The following is an 18,297-nucleotide window of genomic DNA, read 5'->3' on the forward strand; positions in this document are numbered from 1 at the left end:
GCAGCATAAATGCAGATTGCAGAGATTGTCAAGCAAAGTCTAGTGATGTAAAAAGAAAAACTAAAGTAACAATAAGGAAATGCTTTAAAGTCAGTGTGAGTCTGACTCAAAAGAAAAACAAAACTAGGGAGAAATTTCAATCTGGTCAGGCAATCAGAATATAAAATGCATTTAACTAAACAAGGATGACCTTTATATTTTCAGTGGGGCTGAACTGTGCAGTATACTCACATAGAAATATGCAAAATGAGATGCTTTTCACTACTCTGTCTGCATCACCCCAACAAAGAGCTCCATGGTCCAGGGCACACATGATGTAGCTATGCCAGTAATTGCCATTGTGGGCCTGGGAGAGTATCAAGGAGCACTTACAGTGCTGTGCCAGCAACCAGAGAAGGAAGGACTGAGGAAGTAAACAGGCAGGGATATGTTTTTGCAGGTGTGAATCCGGACCTCAGCCAACTCAGAACATAAAAATTACCATGAAATAGTATGTATCTAACCTGGTCTCCTTCTATGGTTCACATGTTTGGTGGATGAGGGAAATGCTGTGGATCTCGTCCCTTTAGACTTTTGTAAAGCCTTGGACATTGCTTCCCACAGCATTCTCCTGGAGGAACTGGCTGCTCATGGCTTGGATTGGTGAGTAAAAAAACCAGCTGGCTGGCCAGGCCCAGAGGGCGGTGGTGAATGGTGTGACATCTAGTTGGCAGCCAGTCACCAGTGGTGTTCCTCACAGCTCAGTACTGGGGCCAGTCCTGTTTACTATCTTTATCAATGACGTGAATGAGGGGATCGAGTGTACTCTCAGTCATTTAGCAGACAACACCAGGCTGGCTGGGAGTCTTGAGCTGCTGGAGGGTATGATCTGTTACGATCAGCTAGGATCTGCTGCAGGCTCTGCAGAGGGATCTGGACAGGCTGGATTGATAGGCGGAGGCCAATTACATGAGGTTCAACAAAGCCAAGCGTCAAGTACTGCACTTGGGTCACAACAACCCCATGCAATGCTACAGGCTTGGGGCAGAACGGCTGGAAAGCTGACAAGCAAAAAGGATCTAGGGGTTTTGGTTGGCAGTTGTCTGAACATGAGCCAGCAGTGTGCTCAGATGGCCAAGAAGGCCGATGGCATCCTGGCCTGTATCAGAAATAGTGTCACCAGCTGGACCAGGGAAGCCATTGTTCGGCCGCACCTTAAATTTTGTGTTCAGTTTTGGGCCCCTCACTTCAAGAAAGACCTTGAGGTGCTAGAGTGTGTTCAGTGAAGGGCAACAAAGCTGGCGAAGAGTCTGGAACACACGTCTTAGGAGGAGCAGCTGACAGAGCTGGGGGTGTTTATCCTGGAGGAGGCTCAGGGGTGACCTATTGCTCTCTACAACTACCTGACAGAAGGTTGTGCAGTGAGGTCCAGTCAGTCTCTTTTCCTATGTAACAAGTGACAGGACAAGTGGAAATAGCCCCAAGTTGCATCAGGGGAGGCTTAGATTGGATATTGGGAAAAATTTCTTCACCAAAAGGTTGTCAAGCACTGGAACAGACTGCAAAGAAAAGTGGTTGAGTAACCATCCCTGGAGGTATTGAAAAGACATGTAGATGTGGAACTCAGGGACATAGTTTTATGGTGGACTTGGCAGTGCTGGGTTAATGGTTAAACTTGATAATCTTAAAAGTCTTTTCCAAACTAAATGATTCTACGATTTTATCCAGGCAGTATTGATTTCTGTTGTGTATCCTTTGATCCTTCCTGCCCCCAAGAACATGAACAAGAGATAGAGCCAACATGTCCCCAGTAACCTCTTCGCTGGGAACAAACAGGAGCACGCTGGAGACTCCTCCAGTTCACTTATGCAGGACTGAGTAAGGTGGGCATCCTAGCTCCTCAGTTCACTGTTCTGGGCTCAGCTGGCAGGACAAGGGACAAACTGTTTGGACTCTCAGATTCTAATACGATCCGTTTTTCTGCATTGCTCCTTCTTGTGTCCCACTGAAAGAAAAATATGGAATAAACTGTGCTACACAAGTAAATCCTTACCTCCACATCTGTTTCCTACATGGCCTATAAAGCTGAATAATTATCTGTCAATAAAGCCATTTATAACAGAGGTCCCAAAGTACTCACACACAGAAGAGAAAAAGGGGAAGGAAAAGTGAAGAAACCACCTAACGTTTCTGAAAAGATTAGTTCCAACCAACACTGAATAATGAAGAACAGCAGGGAAAAAAGCAGATGGGGGCATTGCTACAAAATTCATCTGTGTCACAGTGCCTCTGTCATCTGTTCTGCCAGCCTGGACACAACATGCCTTGTCCTGGGCTGAGTCTAAAGACACCATGTAATCTTTTAAAAGACATCTTCAGGACACAAATCTCTTGAAAAATCTTTCCCTCTCTTACCCTCAGCTAGTCCCTTTCCCATGATACTCACCTGTGAATACACCCTAAGCTGACAAGGGTTCTAGACATTTGTTTTTCCGTTTATAAATGATTATATAGTCAATTAAAGACACTTTTTTAAAGCATATTTGCTCACCTAGGCTGAACTAATGCTAATGTTCTGACTGAAATCAAAAGTGTTCTACTAAATAAGAGTTAAAAGGCACAAGACATCTGTTCATATTTACTTGGTCATACTTTTACTTTGAAATACATGCTCCTAAAATATTTTATTATAATATTACCCAGATAGAATGACATAAACAAATAAAAATTAGAGAATTTTATTCCATTTTGCTACAATAAGCAAGCAATAAACTAAATAGCTAAGAGCCAAAGTCAACATCATCTACTATGACAAGTATGTTGCAATACTGGTTTCATACAGATCTTTGTTTAGATTAAATCTGAGAACATGGTATCCAGTTAAATGCCTAACTATTACAAGTTTGAACACATTATTGAATGTTGTAATAATAATATTAGCCTACAAAACTGACTACAAGGTCTAGGTAGCTTTCATGTACCTTTTCTAGATATTCTAAAATCTTCATAATATGTACTAGAGGAACACAAGATAGACCATGGCCTGAAAGATTTGACCCTTAATGTACATGCTCAGTGGTTGCCAGAGGAACAACTTTCTCATTTACTACGGTAAATTCAGCAGTTTTGTAAGCAAAACTTGTTAAAACAAAAATCTCTGAGTTGAAGAGAGAAATTTTGCTACAAATGTCCCAAAGCTGCCAAGGAAAGCAATATTTATGTTCTCTATTTGTCCTTATAGTATTTTCATCTCACAGAGAAACTACCTGAAATGTTCACTTACTAAGATGGGAGTTTACCTTTTTTAAATGAAAATGTTCAAATGTTCCTGCAAGTTTGGTTTTCTCTTCAATATACATAAGTGAATGTATTCCGACAGCAAAGTTTTTCTTTTCCATGCCTCAGAAATATCTCACTTGTCAAAAAGTTATAACAAACAATACCACAACACTATTAAAATACTTCCCCTTTGTACACTGCTTTCATCTGTGGAAGCCAAAACTCCACAGACAGAAGAAAAAATATGCCTAGACTGATTTGTAGCTGGAGGGACCAGAGCAAAGGCATGTAATATGGCTAAGTCCACCATCGGCCTTGTAAAGAAATGTAGCTTCTCTGCTCCTACCTTAGAGAAAGATCCAAGACTCTGAGAAGCCAAGTCTCTCTGCACTCTGCCAGGAGCCTGCAGTCAGAGATGATGGGATGTGCTGGCCTCATGCAGGAACCTATCAAATCCATAGCCCTCCTAAGCTCTCTTTTTAGGACTTCTCCGAACTTAGCACTTACCAGCTCAGTCCCTTCCTCTTCACGTGACTCAGCATGGATGGGACTTCCTCCAGCTGGGAAAGGTGAATCTTAATCACAGAGCACTGCAGTTCTCAGCTTTTGCAGTCTAAGGTAAAATGCAGCCTAATGTCACAAAATGTAACAGTCAAGGTCTCAGCTACTGACGCAGTTAGAAAACTGACGTCCTCGAACAGTACATTATGTGCTAGGACAACGGGAACTTGGGATCTCCGGTTTCCCACCAGTTAAGTCACCACTGGTCAGAAGACTGACATCAGTAGCCAAATGTCTTTCCACTGGGCTCTTGTGCAGTCTGTCTTACCTGATTTTGGTGATCTAAAGGGCATGATCTGAACTAGAGACCACAGGTGAGGGCATGCAAGTGAAATGTATAGCACTCTGCCTTCCTTAGAGGAAGAAATGCCATTTTAGAAATGCCACACAGCCTTTAAAGATTGCTTGCTATTTTGCAAAGAAGAAAATAATAGAAAAGTTCAAAAGAATGCACACTCATCTTTTAATGCCAAAACAAGAACAGGAGGATGGACTTTTGCTGCTGCAAGGAAAGGGCTGACATTTTCTTTTCTTAAGGGATTACCCAAAGGCAGTCAAGAGTAGGGTGGTGGTGGTTAGTGCCACCTGCCATATCAAACATTGCAGGGTGGTTCATGAAGGCACCACATCTCGCTCTTTGCTTTATATTAAGGTCATTACTATTACCTAGAAGCAATACCTCAGGCTGCTGTCTTGAAAGAGTCGTAAAATGCAAGTAATGGGGGAAGACTTAAAGCTATGCCAGAATTACAGTGTGTAAACAGGCTTAATTCTGAATTTTTCTGCAACTGTTAATTTCCATTATACAGATTTAGCATATAATTTTAGACTTTACTATTACTGATGTTATTATCGCAGGTTTAGACAATTGTGCTGATGCAGATAAAAGGAAATCTGTAAAAATAGATATTGATTTCCTATAATGTTTTAGAACATTTTTTTAGTGGGGAAGTAACTGAAAACCCTGCGTTAGCAATAGAAAATACCAGCACATTTGCTGATGAGGTGTAAATTTTTTAGTTCTATGTGAATGTATCCCAGGTTACAAAATTATTGTGAAAAAAAAATTTCTATGTAGATGTCCTCACTGCATAATACAAGTTGGTTAGAGGGCACGTAGGTATTAATCATATTTTGCACTCCCTATCCTTTAAAAATTTTTAGCATTTTTAAGAAACCTGAGGGGTTCTTTTAACTGCCAGACCTATAAAAGTAATTTCATGATCCTCCTTATTTTTTTAATTCTAGAACTACAATGTTTTATCACTTTACATGTAGTGCCTACAAAAATTACATTTTCCTTCTTTGAATTCATTGTAATCCCAATTTCAAAGCAGGTAAAAGAAACTTAGCAGCATTTATATGCTGTATAATGCTGATTATGAACTCTGAAGGGCAGTGCTCTAACTCTGTTCCTCAATAACAGTTCAATGATACTCTGTAACGACTTATCAAAATAATGAGGTTTTTTCTATACTGTTTGGTCTTTTCTCCTGAAACTGATTCACAGGCTTATTTTTAATAGTAAATAGAATTGCTTTCACTCTATCTACACAGCCCTTTAAAATAAACATTTATAAAGCATTTTGAGTCAGAAAACAAAGCAGATTAATCATGGGGTTTGTTTTATTTTTGTCTTAATAAGTATTTGCGACTTGTGCTTTCTGTTATGGGCACTGTGACTAGACCTCACAGCAGACAAACAGGGTTCCCAGGGGTTACTGGGCATGTCTGCATTTCCAGTGCAAAATACAAGTGGAGAACTGGTTCTGTGGGATCAAGAGGAAGCATAATTCAGTGACAAAAAAAGACACTCTCTGGCCTACAGTGAAATATAGGGGTACACACTTAAGAGTTGAGCCTGTCCAGACTTGGTGAAAAAGCTGTTGTTTCATAAGCTACGTATTTCTCAACTAGCACCTGTATATGCACCCAGAATAACATTTGTCTGAGCACCAAAAAGGGGTACAATCAGTTAATGAAGTCCTATATCAGAACTAGTATGTGCTGCAAGCTGTATAGACCTTATAGAGGAAAGCTGTATATTCTGCCAGACTCAAAACATTCTAATGTTAGGCATTCATACTTCTAATAAGTAACTCCATGGCAATATTTTGCAGAATTCTGTGCCCACAATTATAGAAGCAGTTGACAACTGTGCAACTCCAATAACTTTGCTCCAGGTTCCTAGTTGTCTTACAACTCCTCTGCCCTCCTACCATAGGATGGAGGATGCCAAACTACTAACTGTTTCAACAAATCTGTTTTATAATGGTACTACCAAAACAATTGATATGAAATGAGCCTTCATGGGTTAAAAACGTTTGCAAGACCTATTTCAGCTTTGGGCTGAAGTTTCCAAATGCTGAAAAACTTCTTCAGAAAAAAAAAGGTCAAGTTTCCTACTTGGATAACCCAGGAATATGTTTACAGAGTTAGAAAGCAAATAGTTATGTCTTGTTTTAAACACCCACAAATCAGACTTTTTGTACCTGACATTTTTTCACAATTGCAAAATTCAGAGGAACACCATGAAAATTTAAGTACAAATATGTTTCATACAGTTAGATTCCATTAATGCACAAATCTCCTGCAATGACATAATATTAAGCACAGCTTATTAATCTTAATTTACCTTTCTAGAAATAATATATCATTCATTTGTATGATATACACTATGTAATCATGTCCAAAAAGGATTATCTACTACATACAAACTGAAAGAAGTCCACATTATCAACTCATCCACTGTAACCTAGGAAAAATTGAATTTAAATCATTTGATACCATGTTATTTGCAAAAGTAACCATGGCAAATACTATATTGCAAAATACATATCTACTAGAAATACACTGGCTGTAGAAACTGCATTAACAGTCAACAAAACTGAATAAAATAACAGTTTCATAGCAAATTTCCTTTCAGATGTATAATGAACCCAAATTTTCATTACTAAAAAAGCCAAAGGGTGGGTAGTTTTCAAACTAGAACACACAAAAATACTATTTCATGGTAAGTGCATAAAAAGCTGGTTAGCTAGTAGGTTGGCAGGGGAGAAGGGAGGAGCAGGGAATACTGTAATTGAAAAATGTTTTTATTTTCCCAAATATATGCTTTCTCTACTCAGGCTCGGTTTTTTCCTTTGTTTTTAAACGAATTATCAATTTAATCATAAAAATAGTGTACAGAAATATTAATTATTATTCTTTATCTAGCATATTTACGTCTTCTTATCCAGAGAACTGTTTAACTAGCTGCTATATTCATTCAATACCACTAGAAGGTGCTCCTCTGCTGAAAGATAATTATTTGCCTGAATTGCTGCTAAAAGCTAATTTTCCTCCAATAGCTGTGGTTCTGGCCAGTTGTTTACACAGACTGTAATTGCAAAAACTGCCCCTGCTATACAACAGCAGGACCTTGCATGCTACAACCATTATAACAGCATAAAAATAACAGATCTGTTATCACTCAGTTTCTGATAAACCCAAATTCCAGCTGAGCAGGACTCCACTCAGTTTTGCTGGAAGGTGAGGCATGGAAATTATGCTGGAGCTAACACATTGTAAAGAGCCACATATTTTGTGAAGTTAGAAATCACAGAATTGCAGAATTTAAGTTGGAAAAGACTTTTATGATCATCGAGTCTAACTATACACCTAACATTGCCAAGTCCACACCAGACCCATTCCTGGAGTAACTTGAGGCAGAATGCATCCCTAGACAGACATTTGAACACTTGTCTGAAGGTGGAAGGAGAGTCTAACACAAAAAAGAAAGTGAAGACAACCATACAAACACAAACATATAATCTACACCAATTTCACACCAACAGTATTGGTATATCAAGCTGCATCTAGAAATCCAAGGACCAATAACTCATCTTTCATACACAATCTTATATGAGCCTCAACCAAGTTCCAATTTAGCTTGATAGCCAGAATGGCACTCTGATAACAGACTGCCTTGGGTACACACAGACTGCCTTGGTAAATTCTTTGCATATGCACTGTAGCCCTTACCTCTGAAGAGACCACTGACACTTGCATTTGGTCTGGTATGTGCCCTTGTACAGCAAACAGAAACACAGTCTCAAGAGAAGTTTGCTTTTTTATCTGCAGCTTGAGATGAAAATCTTTAGATATCCCCAAGAGAGTAGCACTCCTGTTTTACTCTGTGAATTTAGATAAGTCATAGAGAAGTCACTTCTAATTTAGATAAAAACTGCTCCACCTTTGGCTGCCACAGAGAGGAAGCTCTTGGGATATGAGCCCCAAATCACTTCAAAGTAATCTAAGCTGGTATGCATCAAGGAGAACATCATGCAAAGTGGTAGGTATGGAGAAAACTGTTTGCAAAGACTTTTTTACTTGCTGTATGAAAGTGACACAAAATTGTGCTAAGCCCCGAATTCCCCAGGTCAGGAACTCCACAGAAGTTCCACAGAAAATACTAGTTTTCAGTTTCTTCTTTCTTTTCTACACCTCCAGTACATTACACTGTTATGGTTTTTTGTCACTTACATCTATGAGCACAGATTTGCAAAAGAGCTAGGATATTTGGGGGGGGTTGTTAATTAAAACTGTAATTGTTCAATTTTTAGGCCTTTTACTAAGTAAGCTAAAATTAAATATTGTTGCTGCTGTGACTCTCTAAGAATGTTTTCCTTTATCCTGCCTCATCTCTTTACTCTCTCACTGTCCTAATTATTATTTTCATTATTTGTTTAGCATGTCTGACTTTAGCTAAATCTTGTACAGATTTAGAGTCTTCTTTGCTTTAATATTAAATGAAAGTGTGTTTCTTAGTAGACATTGCATCAGTGGCCTAGAAATAGAAAACATTATATGCATCATGTGCATAAGTGAGCCTGAAAAGCCCTGAGCAGCTGGCGACTTTGAAAGATCACACCCCAGTGCTGCAGACGAAAGATGAATTCAAGGCTCTGCAGCTACCTCTATCCAGACGTCCAATCTGCCCTTGGGAGACTCCTTTCCCACATGAAGGCACCAGCTAGAGTGTGAATCCTCAAAGCAGAAAAGTCTCTGCTGTTCCTGTCATCCCCTGGCAAGAGCCACTCAGTGGGGAAAGCAGTACTTCCCCCTCTGTTGAAAAGAGAATAAAGCAGAAAATTCTATTTTTCAGCATCTGAAATTACAGTATGTGTCTCATACATCTCAGCAGTCACATTTAGAAATACTGTGTTTCTCCCCTACCTGTGTCATAGCGAACAATTACTGATCCCTCGTCCTCAAAAGTCACATTGGTTAGCAAGTACAATAACAAATTCTATAAATGATATTTACTAATTGCTAAATAGTTCTTAAATCCTGAGGATGTATTCAAAGTTTTATAAGGGCCAGGATGAAGATTTTTTTCATTTTGGAAACAAACAAAAGAAAACAACAAAACAAAGAAATGTAATTTTGTAAGGCAGGTGTACAGGCTGACTTGGAGTCCCAGCAAAATCACACAAAGAGAAATGTTGTTTTGTATGCAAAAGACCCCCAGTTCTGGGCCCCTCAGTTCAGGAAGGATATTGAGGTGCTGGAGCAGGTCCAGAGAAGAGCAACAAGGCTGGTGAAGGGACTCGAGCACAAGTCCTGTGAGGAGAGGCTGAGGGAGCTGGGGCTGTTCAGCCTGGAGAAGAGGAGGCTCAGGGGAGACCTCATCACTCTCTACAACTCCCTGAAAGGAGGTTGTAGCCAGGTGGGCGTGGGTCTCTTCTCCCAGGCAACCAGCAGTAGGACAAGAGGGCATGGTCTTATGCTCTGCCAGGGGAAGTTTAGGTTGGATATTAGGAAGAAATTCTTTACAGAGAGAGTAATCAGGCATTGGAATGGGCTGCCCTGGAGGTTTTTAAGATGAGACTGGATGTGGCAATTAGTGCCATGGTCTTGTAACCACGGCGGTGTTGGATCAAGAGTTGGACTTAATGATATCAGAGGTACTTTCCAACCCAACTGATTCTATGATTCATGTCACTCTGACCAAGGAAATCATGTTCTCCTTGGGGCTCTCCAGCAGGCACATGGTGAGGTCATGTTCCACACTAACATCCTTTCCATCTCCTCATTGTATGGAATAAGGATAGAAGAAATTTGCCCCTGCACTAGGCTGCACCTGCACTATGCCCATCAGGCTGTGTCTGCTAGGAATAAGCTCATTTCTATTTCTGGAAATTGGGGAATGGAGATATATTACTCCTATAAGTGGCAGGCATCATTCCAAAATCACTCCCTGACTCAATCGGAAAGGAAAATCTGACAGTCATGTCAAAAAGATCAAAACACAGATTTGACACATCAATATAAAGTAGCAATGAACTTATTTTTAGTTTTCACTGGATGCTAAATATTATCTAGAGCTTTCCCATTATGGAAAATTTGACACACATAGATCTTCTCACACTCTCACGCTGCTACTTGAGGAATGGGATATGTACCTCCAGTAGAATCAAAGCTTTCACTGGAGAGAGAATAATCTTTTTGTAGCTGCTACCTATATCTCTCCAATTAAACTCTGTAATTTACTTCCCAGAGACTAATTCCACAACTAAGGCTAAGTGCAAACAACAGCAGTTTTCTCATTGAGCATGAAGAGAGGAAGCAGTGAGATGTTATGGCTCTTCTAAAAATACAAGAGTAAAAGAAGACATCAGGAGGTCACTTGCATGCTTTTCATTTATATTTGAAAGGTCACCTGTGGTCTCCCTCATGAATGATGTAAAGTTTAAAATAAACTGATATCTTAATTACTGGCAAGTTGCCAGAGCTGGAATCTGATGAGCCTGCACTCACTCAGTGGTTGGCTGCGAGCTTCTTTTTATGTTTGTTTGGTTGTTTGTTTTTTTGTTGTTGTTGTTGAGGATTCTAGCTCTCAGAAATGCTTGCTCACAGCCATTTGTGTGTTATTATTAGCAAACTGTTAGACTGGCCCCCTGGCACATTTTGTAGGACCAAAATAATTTTATTGTATGGCTTCAAAATTTTACTGGAAACAAAAGAGGTGAATTGACTGTGAAGCAATCACAGTAGACCTTGAATACATTCAACAGTGTTAACTTCATCATTGTTACTGAAATACTAAACAGGCTCTTGAAGACATTATTTTTTACCAGCTATCAGATTAGTTGTTTTCTATTAGGCTGAAGTCATCGATAGAAAAGAAAAAGCAGGAACAAAGTTGTTGGGTATTAAATGACAGTTCTTACTGTAATGTAAGATAGAGTTGACAACTGAAAAGAATATGCTCTATCAGTCAGGTTAGAATTTTACGCAAGTATTACCATTATTTGTTTCTACAGATGATGGTACAACTGTTCCTATCACTACTATCAAACAAGAATGGGAAACAATGTGGCTGAAAAACAACCATGCAAAAATCTTATCACATCTATGGGAAGGTTCTTTTGCAAAACAGATCACATTTGGTTCATCAGCCATTGCATAAACACCACTATGAAAGTGACATGCCAACACTAGCAACAATACCACTGCCCAGATTTTATACTAACGTGACCCCTAATATATAATTAATCATATATGTACTGTTATATGAATTTATTGTCTTACCTGCCTAACAGATTCACATTTCCTATGTAGTGCACCATCATCCTAACTAAATCCCAGTCTCCCTAATTTCCTCTTGAAATCTGCATACATTCATTGCTTCAGTGGATACACACTTCAAATTCAGCATAAAAGCAGACACTGAAGAGTCTGGGTTTGAGTGGTTTGCAACATCTTTTAGAGCCTTCCAGATAACATGTTTGACAAAAAGAGTAATGTTTTCAGACAACAGGTCCTCAGTGGGTGTTTTGTTTGAAACTGTCTGTCATGAAATTGCTCCCAGCACGGCAGTACTGTATATTAAAAAATCTGCAAAATTTGTGTATATCCACAGCTCAGTGCGATTCCTATAATGAGTGCTTTATTTATTTGCCCCAGTGTCTATGAAGCTCATATTATCATTTAATTTTAAATAAACTGCAAACTGTGAACGTTTGTAAGAGAGCAACCCATTAAATTCAACATTTATTCAACAGCTTTAATTTCCTGGCTCTATTATGATGATTCCTCCATTTTAAGAAATACAGCTTTAGCTCTATATATGTTTTGTTTCTGCAATTTTTTATAACACATTAAATATTTATTTTCCATCCACATCATTTAGAAAGGAACTTACAAATATAAATCTAAGCACACTCAATGGCAATCAAATAAAATACAGTCTCTGTAATCAGGCTTTAATCAGATTTTAATGCATCTTTATAATCAGTTAGAATCAGAAAAATGGGCAGGTAGACACATACATGTTTTGTAGTAAGCAAGTTTTTAAAAACTGATATATCTAATATGCAGCATAAGCTAAAGATCAGTACATGTAGAAAACAGTTAAAGCAAAGATCCTGGACTGAAAAAATTAAGATATTATTTTTCTAAGTCTACTGCCCATTTGTGCATACTGCAAAAAGTCTATTCAAATGAAAGATTATTTTATATCTACTGACAGATCATGTTTATATACAGTGATGCAAAACACACAGCCTGAACTTTGGGCCAAAATACCTCCCACTGAACTCAGAATTTGGGCCTGAAGTTGTAGTGCAGAACTGCAACTGTGCATATGCTGACCAGGTGCCAACTAAAACATACACTTTCTATACACTAAACACTTTGCTACAGATGCCCCAGAGCAATATGAAAAATGTGCAAAAGCTTATTCAGGGATTTCTTTTAAGTCAGGATTTGAATGCATTTTCTGAATACATAGTGCTATCAAATGGGTCAGTTTGTAAGCTCTTTCTGCTTTTAATAAAGCAGAAAATTAATCTAGAAATCTGTAAGTGAGCACAAAGTAATTACCACTCTCCCCTTCCTCAAGTAACTCTCTTATGCAGAACAAAAAAAAACCCAGGGTATGTATCTTTATTTTTCATTTCCCAAACTTCCAGTATTCATCTATGACCTTTCATTTTCCATTTCAAAATAAAAAGCATGGCAGAACACAATATCTAACCAAATAGAAGATATGCTTAGTGATGAATCAAAATAACATGGTGGATAAGAGCCAAAAGACAATGTTAAAATTCCGCTTCTTCTGCCTATATGCCATAAAGATATAAAGAATGTACTAGATAAGGACTGTTTTCCTTGGGAATATTTATCATGGGAGATATTTATCAAATGAAGTAAGCTATTTCTTGAGTGAGGAACAAGAAATGTAATTGTTTTCTAATCTTGTTTTAAGTCATGAGCAGTATCTTGAAGGATTCCCCGAAGAGGTTACTGTTCAAAGATTACTGTTCAATGAATATTTCCAACAAAAAACATTCCACTGTGTCCTCTAGTCGAGATCTCTGTTTCTCATCAATACAGTTCAACTAGTCCCTTAACTCTCTGCAAACTCAGTGATGAAGCCTAAATAATGTTTCCAGAACCCTTCTCCTTCCACTTTTAGACACATAGCATGCTTGTGCTTATTTATTTTTATAGTCCGTGACAGTCATGGCTATCAGACAGTGACTGTCACAGATGGAAAACTGTATTATGACACAGTTCTAGCTATGCTGTTTTTCTAGTTCATATGCAAACTCAGCAGCACGAAATACAGAAGCCAAGGGACAAAGAGCAGGTAGGGCATAGAGAAAGAAAATCCTTTCCACTCCTCTTCATTTAAAGTGAGATGTGCAGACTAATCCTTTTCAATTTCAGTTTGCAGCCTGCACTGTGAGCCAAGATCTGACAGGGGAAGATTGACTGGTGCCACTTGGTATCCTGACTGCAGGAAGTTATACACAGGCCACAAGAAAAAGTTATACACTGGCCACAAGAATAAAAGGAGGGATTTCTAGGCAGTGAAGACATTGAAATAGTAGCAAATAACTGTTGGAAAATCTTTCAGCACGGGTTGTACAAAACTTCTGGACACAGAGATATACTGAAGCCGTAAATCCACATCATTATCTCATCAAAGCAATTGCTATTCACGCTAGCTAGTTTACAGCCAGCATGGCCACATCAGTCAGCAATACAGCCAGCTCTCCAGTCACACTGACTGCCATCTGCTCACAATGTATCACAAGCAACAGCACATTTCCACTGACACACTGTATGGGTACAGTCCCACAGCACTCGAGTCAGCACAAGGTATGGCTGCCATGGCCCCCAGCTATCTTGCCTGCACAGTCCCTGGCTGTTTCATCAGCACTGACACTCAAGCCATCACATCAGTTCAAGGAGCTGCCACAGAGCTGCCACTGGTTTTCCAGTTGCTGCCTGAGCCAGAGTGCTGCTCCGTCACATTAAGAGCAGTGCTGGCTTGAGGGAGGCACCAAAATGATGTGGCTGGGGCTAGGAGGGTGGGGCTGGGACAGATCTACATTGGCTCAAATTGCCACAAAACTCAACATGCAGGAACTAGCCTCAGATCAGATTGTACCCAGCCCCATACTGGTTGCCCAGACCACAACCACAAATATCTGTAAGCCAGCACTACCTCCAGGGTAGTGCCTGTTACTTTCCTCTCAATGCTGACCCCATCTTAGTGCTGCACAAACATCAGTATGGTCAGAGAAAATAAATACAGAAATAAAAGATGGGTACTGCTAATGTGGGTAAGTTCCCTACTTCTTTCACTGAGCAACTGCACAAAATGCACAAAGCAGCAGACACAGAAGGCTGGGCAGACCTTCTCCTTTTGGCAGTAACACTGAATCAAGCCACTTTAAAATATATGTTTAGGTACATCTTATCTATAATATACAGTTACAAATCCAGAAGGAATTATCATAATAACCTACTAGATAGAAGATAACTACTCTGTAGTCAGATGAACGTATTCTCAAAAAGAAAAATTCACGTCATGATGAAGTCACATCCTATAACAACTTGTTCCATGGAGTGTCTAGCCTTTCAGATAAAAAAAAGGTGCTGGCTATTTGCCACTTCCAAGTACTGGACTTTGCAATACATTTGCTGAACAGAAAGTTCTGTCCTTCAAATCAAATTTGAGCAAGTCACCCTCTAATCTTCCCTTTATCCTCCCTTTATCCTCTCAATCTTCTCACTATAGGGCTAATTTTCCTATTTTATCATCAGTTTCATTATTTTTACTTCATCTTCTATTTAACACAATCATTTCTCAATTGCGGAAGCCAGAATTGAAAACATTATTGTGACAGTGTTTGTTCCAGGTAAAATGTCCTCTTTATGGGAACATTTTACATTTATCACTACACTATGGTAAAAACAGTCAAATAACCATCATGCCACTTATTTATTTTTCAGAATAAGTGCTTCAAGAGAAGTCTGTATTAAAAGAAGTCTCTTAATGTGGCTTTGCTTGTTCATTCCTTGATACAACAGCTTTACATTTGATTTATTGAAACAATAGTGGCTCTCTCTCAATCTTAATAGAATGAGACACACTACAGAAATGGCCTATTGCTCATGTGTTTCGAGGTGTTCCAGTAACCATCCATCCTGCAGTCCTACCAGTATAAGAATATGGGAGTTGTCCATCTAGACCAGCAGCAACACATCCAGCATTAGATGTTTCAAAGAACAGTGCAACTGCTGGGAGTGAAGGAAACTTTTCCATGATTTCTACTTATCTCTAAAACATAGAGGCAGCCTTGAGCCCTCAGATGCAACATTCCCTACATGTCAGTTAGGACAATGGTGGATATTTTTGTATCTCAATATATTTACATCCAAATTCTCAGTCTCAGAATTTAATCCAGGGATGTTCCATTCCCTTCAGTCAGTTCATGTGCAGTATGTTCTTCAGTTAAGTCACATCTTGCATAGGAAAGCATTTGCTGTCATGTTTTTCTCCGTTTTCTGCCTTTCCATTTTACTGACTCACTCTTGAACTAAGACAGAGCCAGGTCCTGCTTCTCTAGAATTCCCATTTTCACATGGGAACCTTTCAGGACAGCTCTGCTAATATTAACAACAGCCCCTGCTTCCACTTAGGTGACTTTCGACAAGACATGCAGTGTTGTCGCCCTAAGGAACAATGCCTTTTCTTCAAATTGCTGAGAAAGCTACATACTAAGATTTAAAAACTGGTCTGAAGGTGCAAAGGAGTATTTTTGTAACATGGAAAAACTGAAAATTACTGACCTCTGAAGTATTTAAAACATGTCAGCTTTCACTGTTTTTATCCTTGTTTGACTGAAATCACTGAGAATTATTCTCACATAAGTAGACATGGCATTATTTTCCATGATGATGTAAGTTTTGATGTACTGAGTTCTATACAGCTCTAAACAGCAGAAGCGATCAATAGCAAAGCTTACAAAACTGCCATGAGTAGAAAGCTGAAAGAAAAAGGCAGAAAGCCATTACCAGGAAGTCAGCAAGTGTATCATGTAACTTACCAAACAGGCGCTGATGGAAGAGAAATTTCCCAGCTATGAGTCCTGTGAGAATGGCAAGCAGCCACAGAATCACCTTCAAAAATCTCCAGCCTCCTCCTTCAGGGTATTTATTTGTTACAAAGGAGAAACAATTACCAACAACAATAACATTGGCTTCTGTCTGACTGTGAGATACTGGGTCCTCAGCAAATATTAAGAAGTTAAAGAAGATCACTAAGTAAGCCACAACTAAGCGAGACCATGGATGCTGGAAGTAGTAGCGGAAGTCTTTATCCATCCTCAGATACTGCAGAACTGGTTTTTGCCTGTATGTGAAGACACAAATGCACAACATTACATATATCCAGAATTCTCAGAGCTTAGGAGAGACCTATACATTTACAAAAATCAAATCACTGTGATCTTGACATCAGTAAATTTTAACACTTTAGACTTGACTAGCAAAGAAAGTTTCAATCAAAAGATACTGTTACATCCAGGAAGAGAAAAACTGAAATTTCTGTCTGTTCCAATGTAAAAACAACAAACAAACATATATACATTATAGCACAGGGTTTTTAGTCTCAAATACACTATTGCTTTCATGCCCACTTCATAACGGGGTATGAAAAGCATGGAATGAACATAAGAACACAGTAGGATACATGAAACTCGAGTGCCTTTCCAGCCACATTCCAAAAAATACAAGACAGATTTCACAAAGGTTCATGCTAAGCCTAAATGGAATCCTTCTCCTTATAGGAGGAGGCTGAAACCAGCCCATACGTCCAGTGAGGTCTTCCACTGGAAGCTTAAATCATATACCCCAGAAACATCAGAAACTCGTGTTCATATAAAGGAATAACATGTTGGAAAAGTTGGAAAAGCTACAATTAATTCTTGCAGATCAGTCAACTCTATATAAATCTTTTCATTGACTTCCCAGGGAGTACATCTATAGTTAATCATATTTTCAAAACCAGAAAATGAGAGTGCCCTGAGCACAGACTGCTCTGTATGAATACAAAAATTCTGTTTTGAAACCTGCCTATTTATGAAATAGTGCTATAGAAAAATGCAACTGAGCATAGTTAACATTTCAGTTGTCTGCCATTTGATTTTTTTTTCTTTTATTCACAACCAATTAGTTGTTTCATCCTCTTGAACCACTTTGTGTGCACAAAGATACAAGGCCTTTGTGTTGTTGAACACTACAATTATTCAAGGGACACAGAGTGTAGGAAGAGGAAAAAAATGCATCTAGTAATATTGCTTGTTTATTACAGCACAATCCTTGAAGGATACAGTGACAAATTTTTGCAAATGTCATATGCCCTTCAGGAAGAAACAAAACAAACAAACAAAAACCCCCCACAAATTGCAGCAAAAGACCTAAATCACCCAGTCAATTACTCATTCCTTCTTGGATTTTTAGGTATCACTTTGCAAACTTAGAAATTGCATGAATTTCAATGTCTCCCTTTAGTTAGTTCCTTCAAAATTATTTAATTCTATGGTGCAATTTATATTTGCAAAATTACAAACAACCCTGTACGTATTAAATGAAAAGGATAAAAGAAACTCTCGGCAGATTCAAACAATGCATTCAGTAAATAATAAAAATCAGTAAAGGTCCTATTATGCATAAATTACATATGAAAAAGAAAAAAATACCATATTACAAAGTTAAAAAGTTGACACAAGGAAATGTCAGTCCTTCAAAAACTTTATGAAAAAAAACTTACTTAAAGCCAGGACCATTGCCTAAGAAAAAACCACTCTGGAGACATAAAACTGCCCAAAGCTATTTCTTGTTCTCCTTTTTTCCTGTTACCGGTAAGAAAAGTTTTGGTATTTCCTTATGTGTATGAATCATCTTAAAGCCCGAATGGGGCTGGAGATAAACAACTAAATGTCCTGGTATTTTTAACAGCTGGCGGATATCCGAGAGTTATTAGACACCCAGATGAAGACTCGGCTTCCTAGGAAGCGTTTTATAGCATCAGAAGCCAATATCAGCCATAGCAGCAGTGCTAAACCTCCAGTAAAAATCCTGCTCCTGTCTACCTCAACGCCAAAAACGCGAATGCCGAAAGCGCCGCGCACCACA

The 18,297-nt window shown here is 38.8% G+C and overlaps 1 protein-coding gene across 2 annotated transcripts in view; it reads right to left on the reverse strand.

Moving 5' to 3' along the window:
* Window positions 1–16,485, reverse strand: part of TMEM117 (transmembrane protein 117) — a 185,953-nt gene extending 169,468 nt beyond the window's left edge. Inside the window, exon 1 of one of the 2 annotated variants that reach the window (XM_029963660.1) lies at window positions 16,209–16,485. In XM_029963660.1, coding sequence (XP_029819520.1) covers window positions 16,209–16,485 — 277 coding nt within the window. Of the gene's footprint in view, window positions 1–3,604; window positions 3,738–16,208 lie in introns of those variants that run through there. The other variant, XM_029963661.1, reaches the window with a different exon arrangement.
* Window positions 16,486–18,297: the final 1,812 nt, after the last annotated feature.

The sequence above is a fragment of the Manacus vitellinus genome, unplaced genomic scaffold, assembly GCF_001715985.3.
Source record: "Manacus vitellinus isolate BGI_N305 unplaced genomic scaffold, ASM171598v3 scaffold_5_pilon, whole genome shotgun sequence".
In the NCBI taxonomy this organism is placed as follows: Eukaryota; Metazoa; Chordata; class Aves; order Passeriformes; family Pipridae; genus Manacus; species Manacus vitellinus.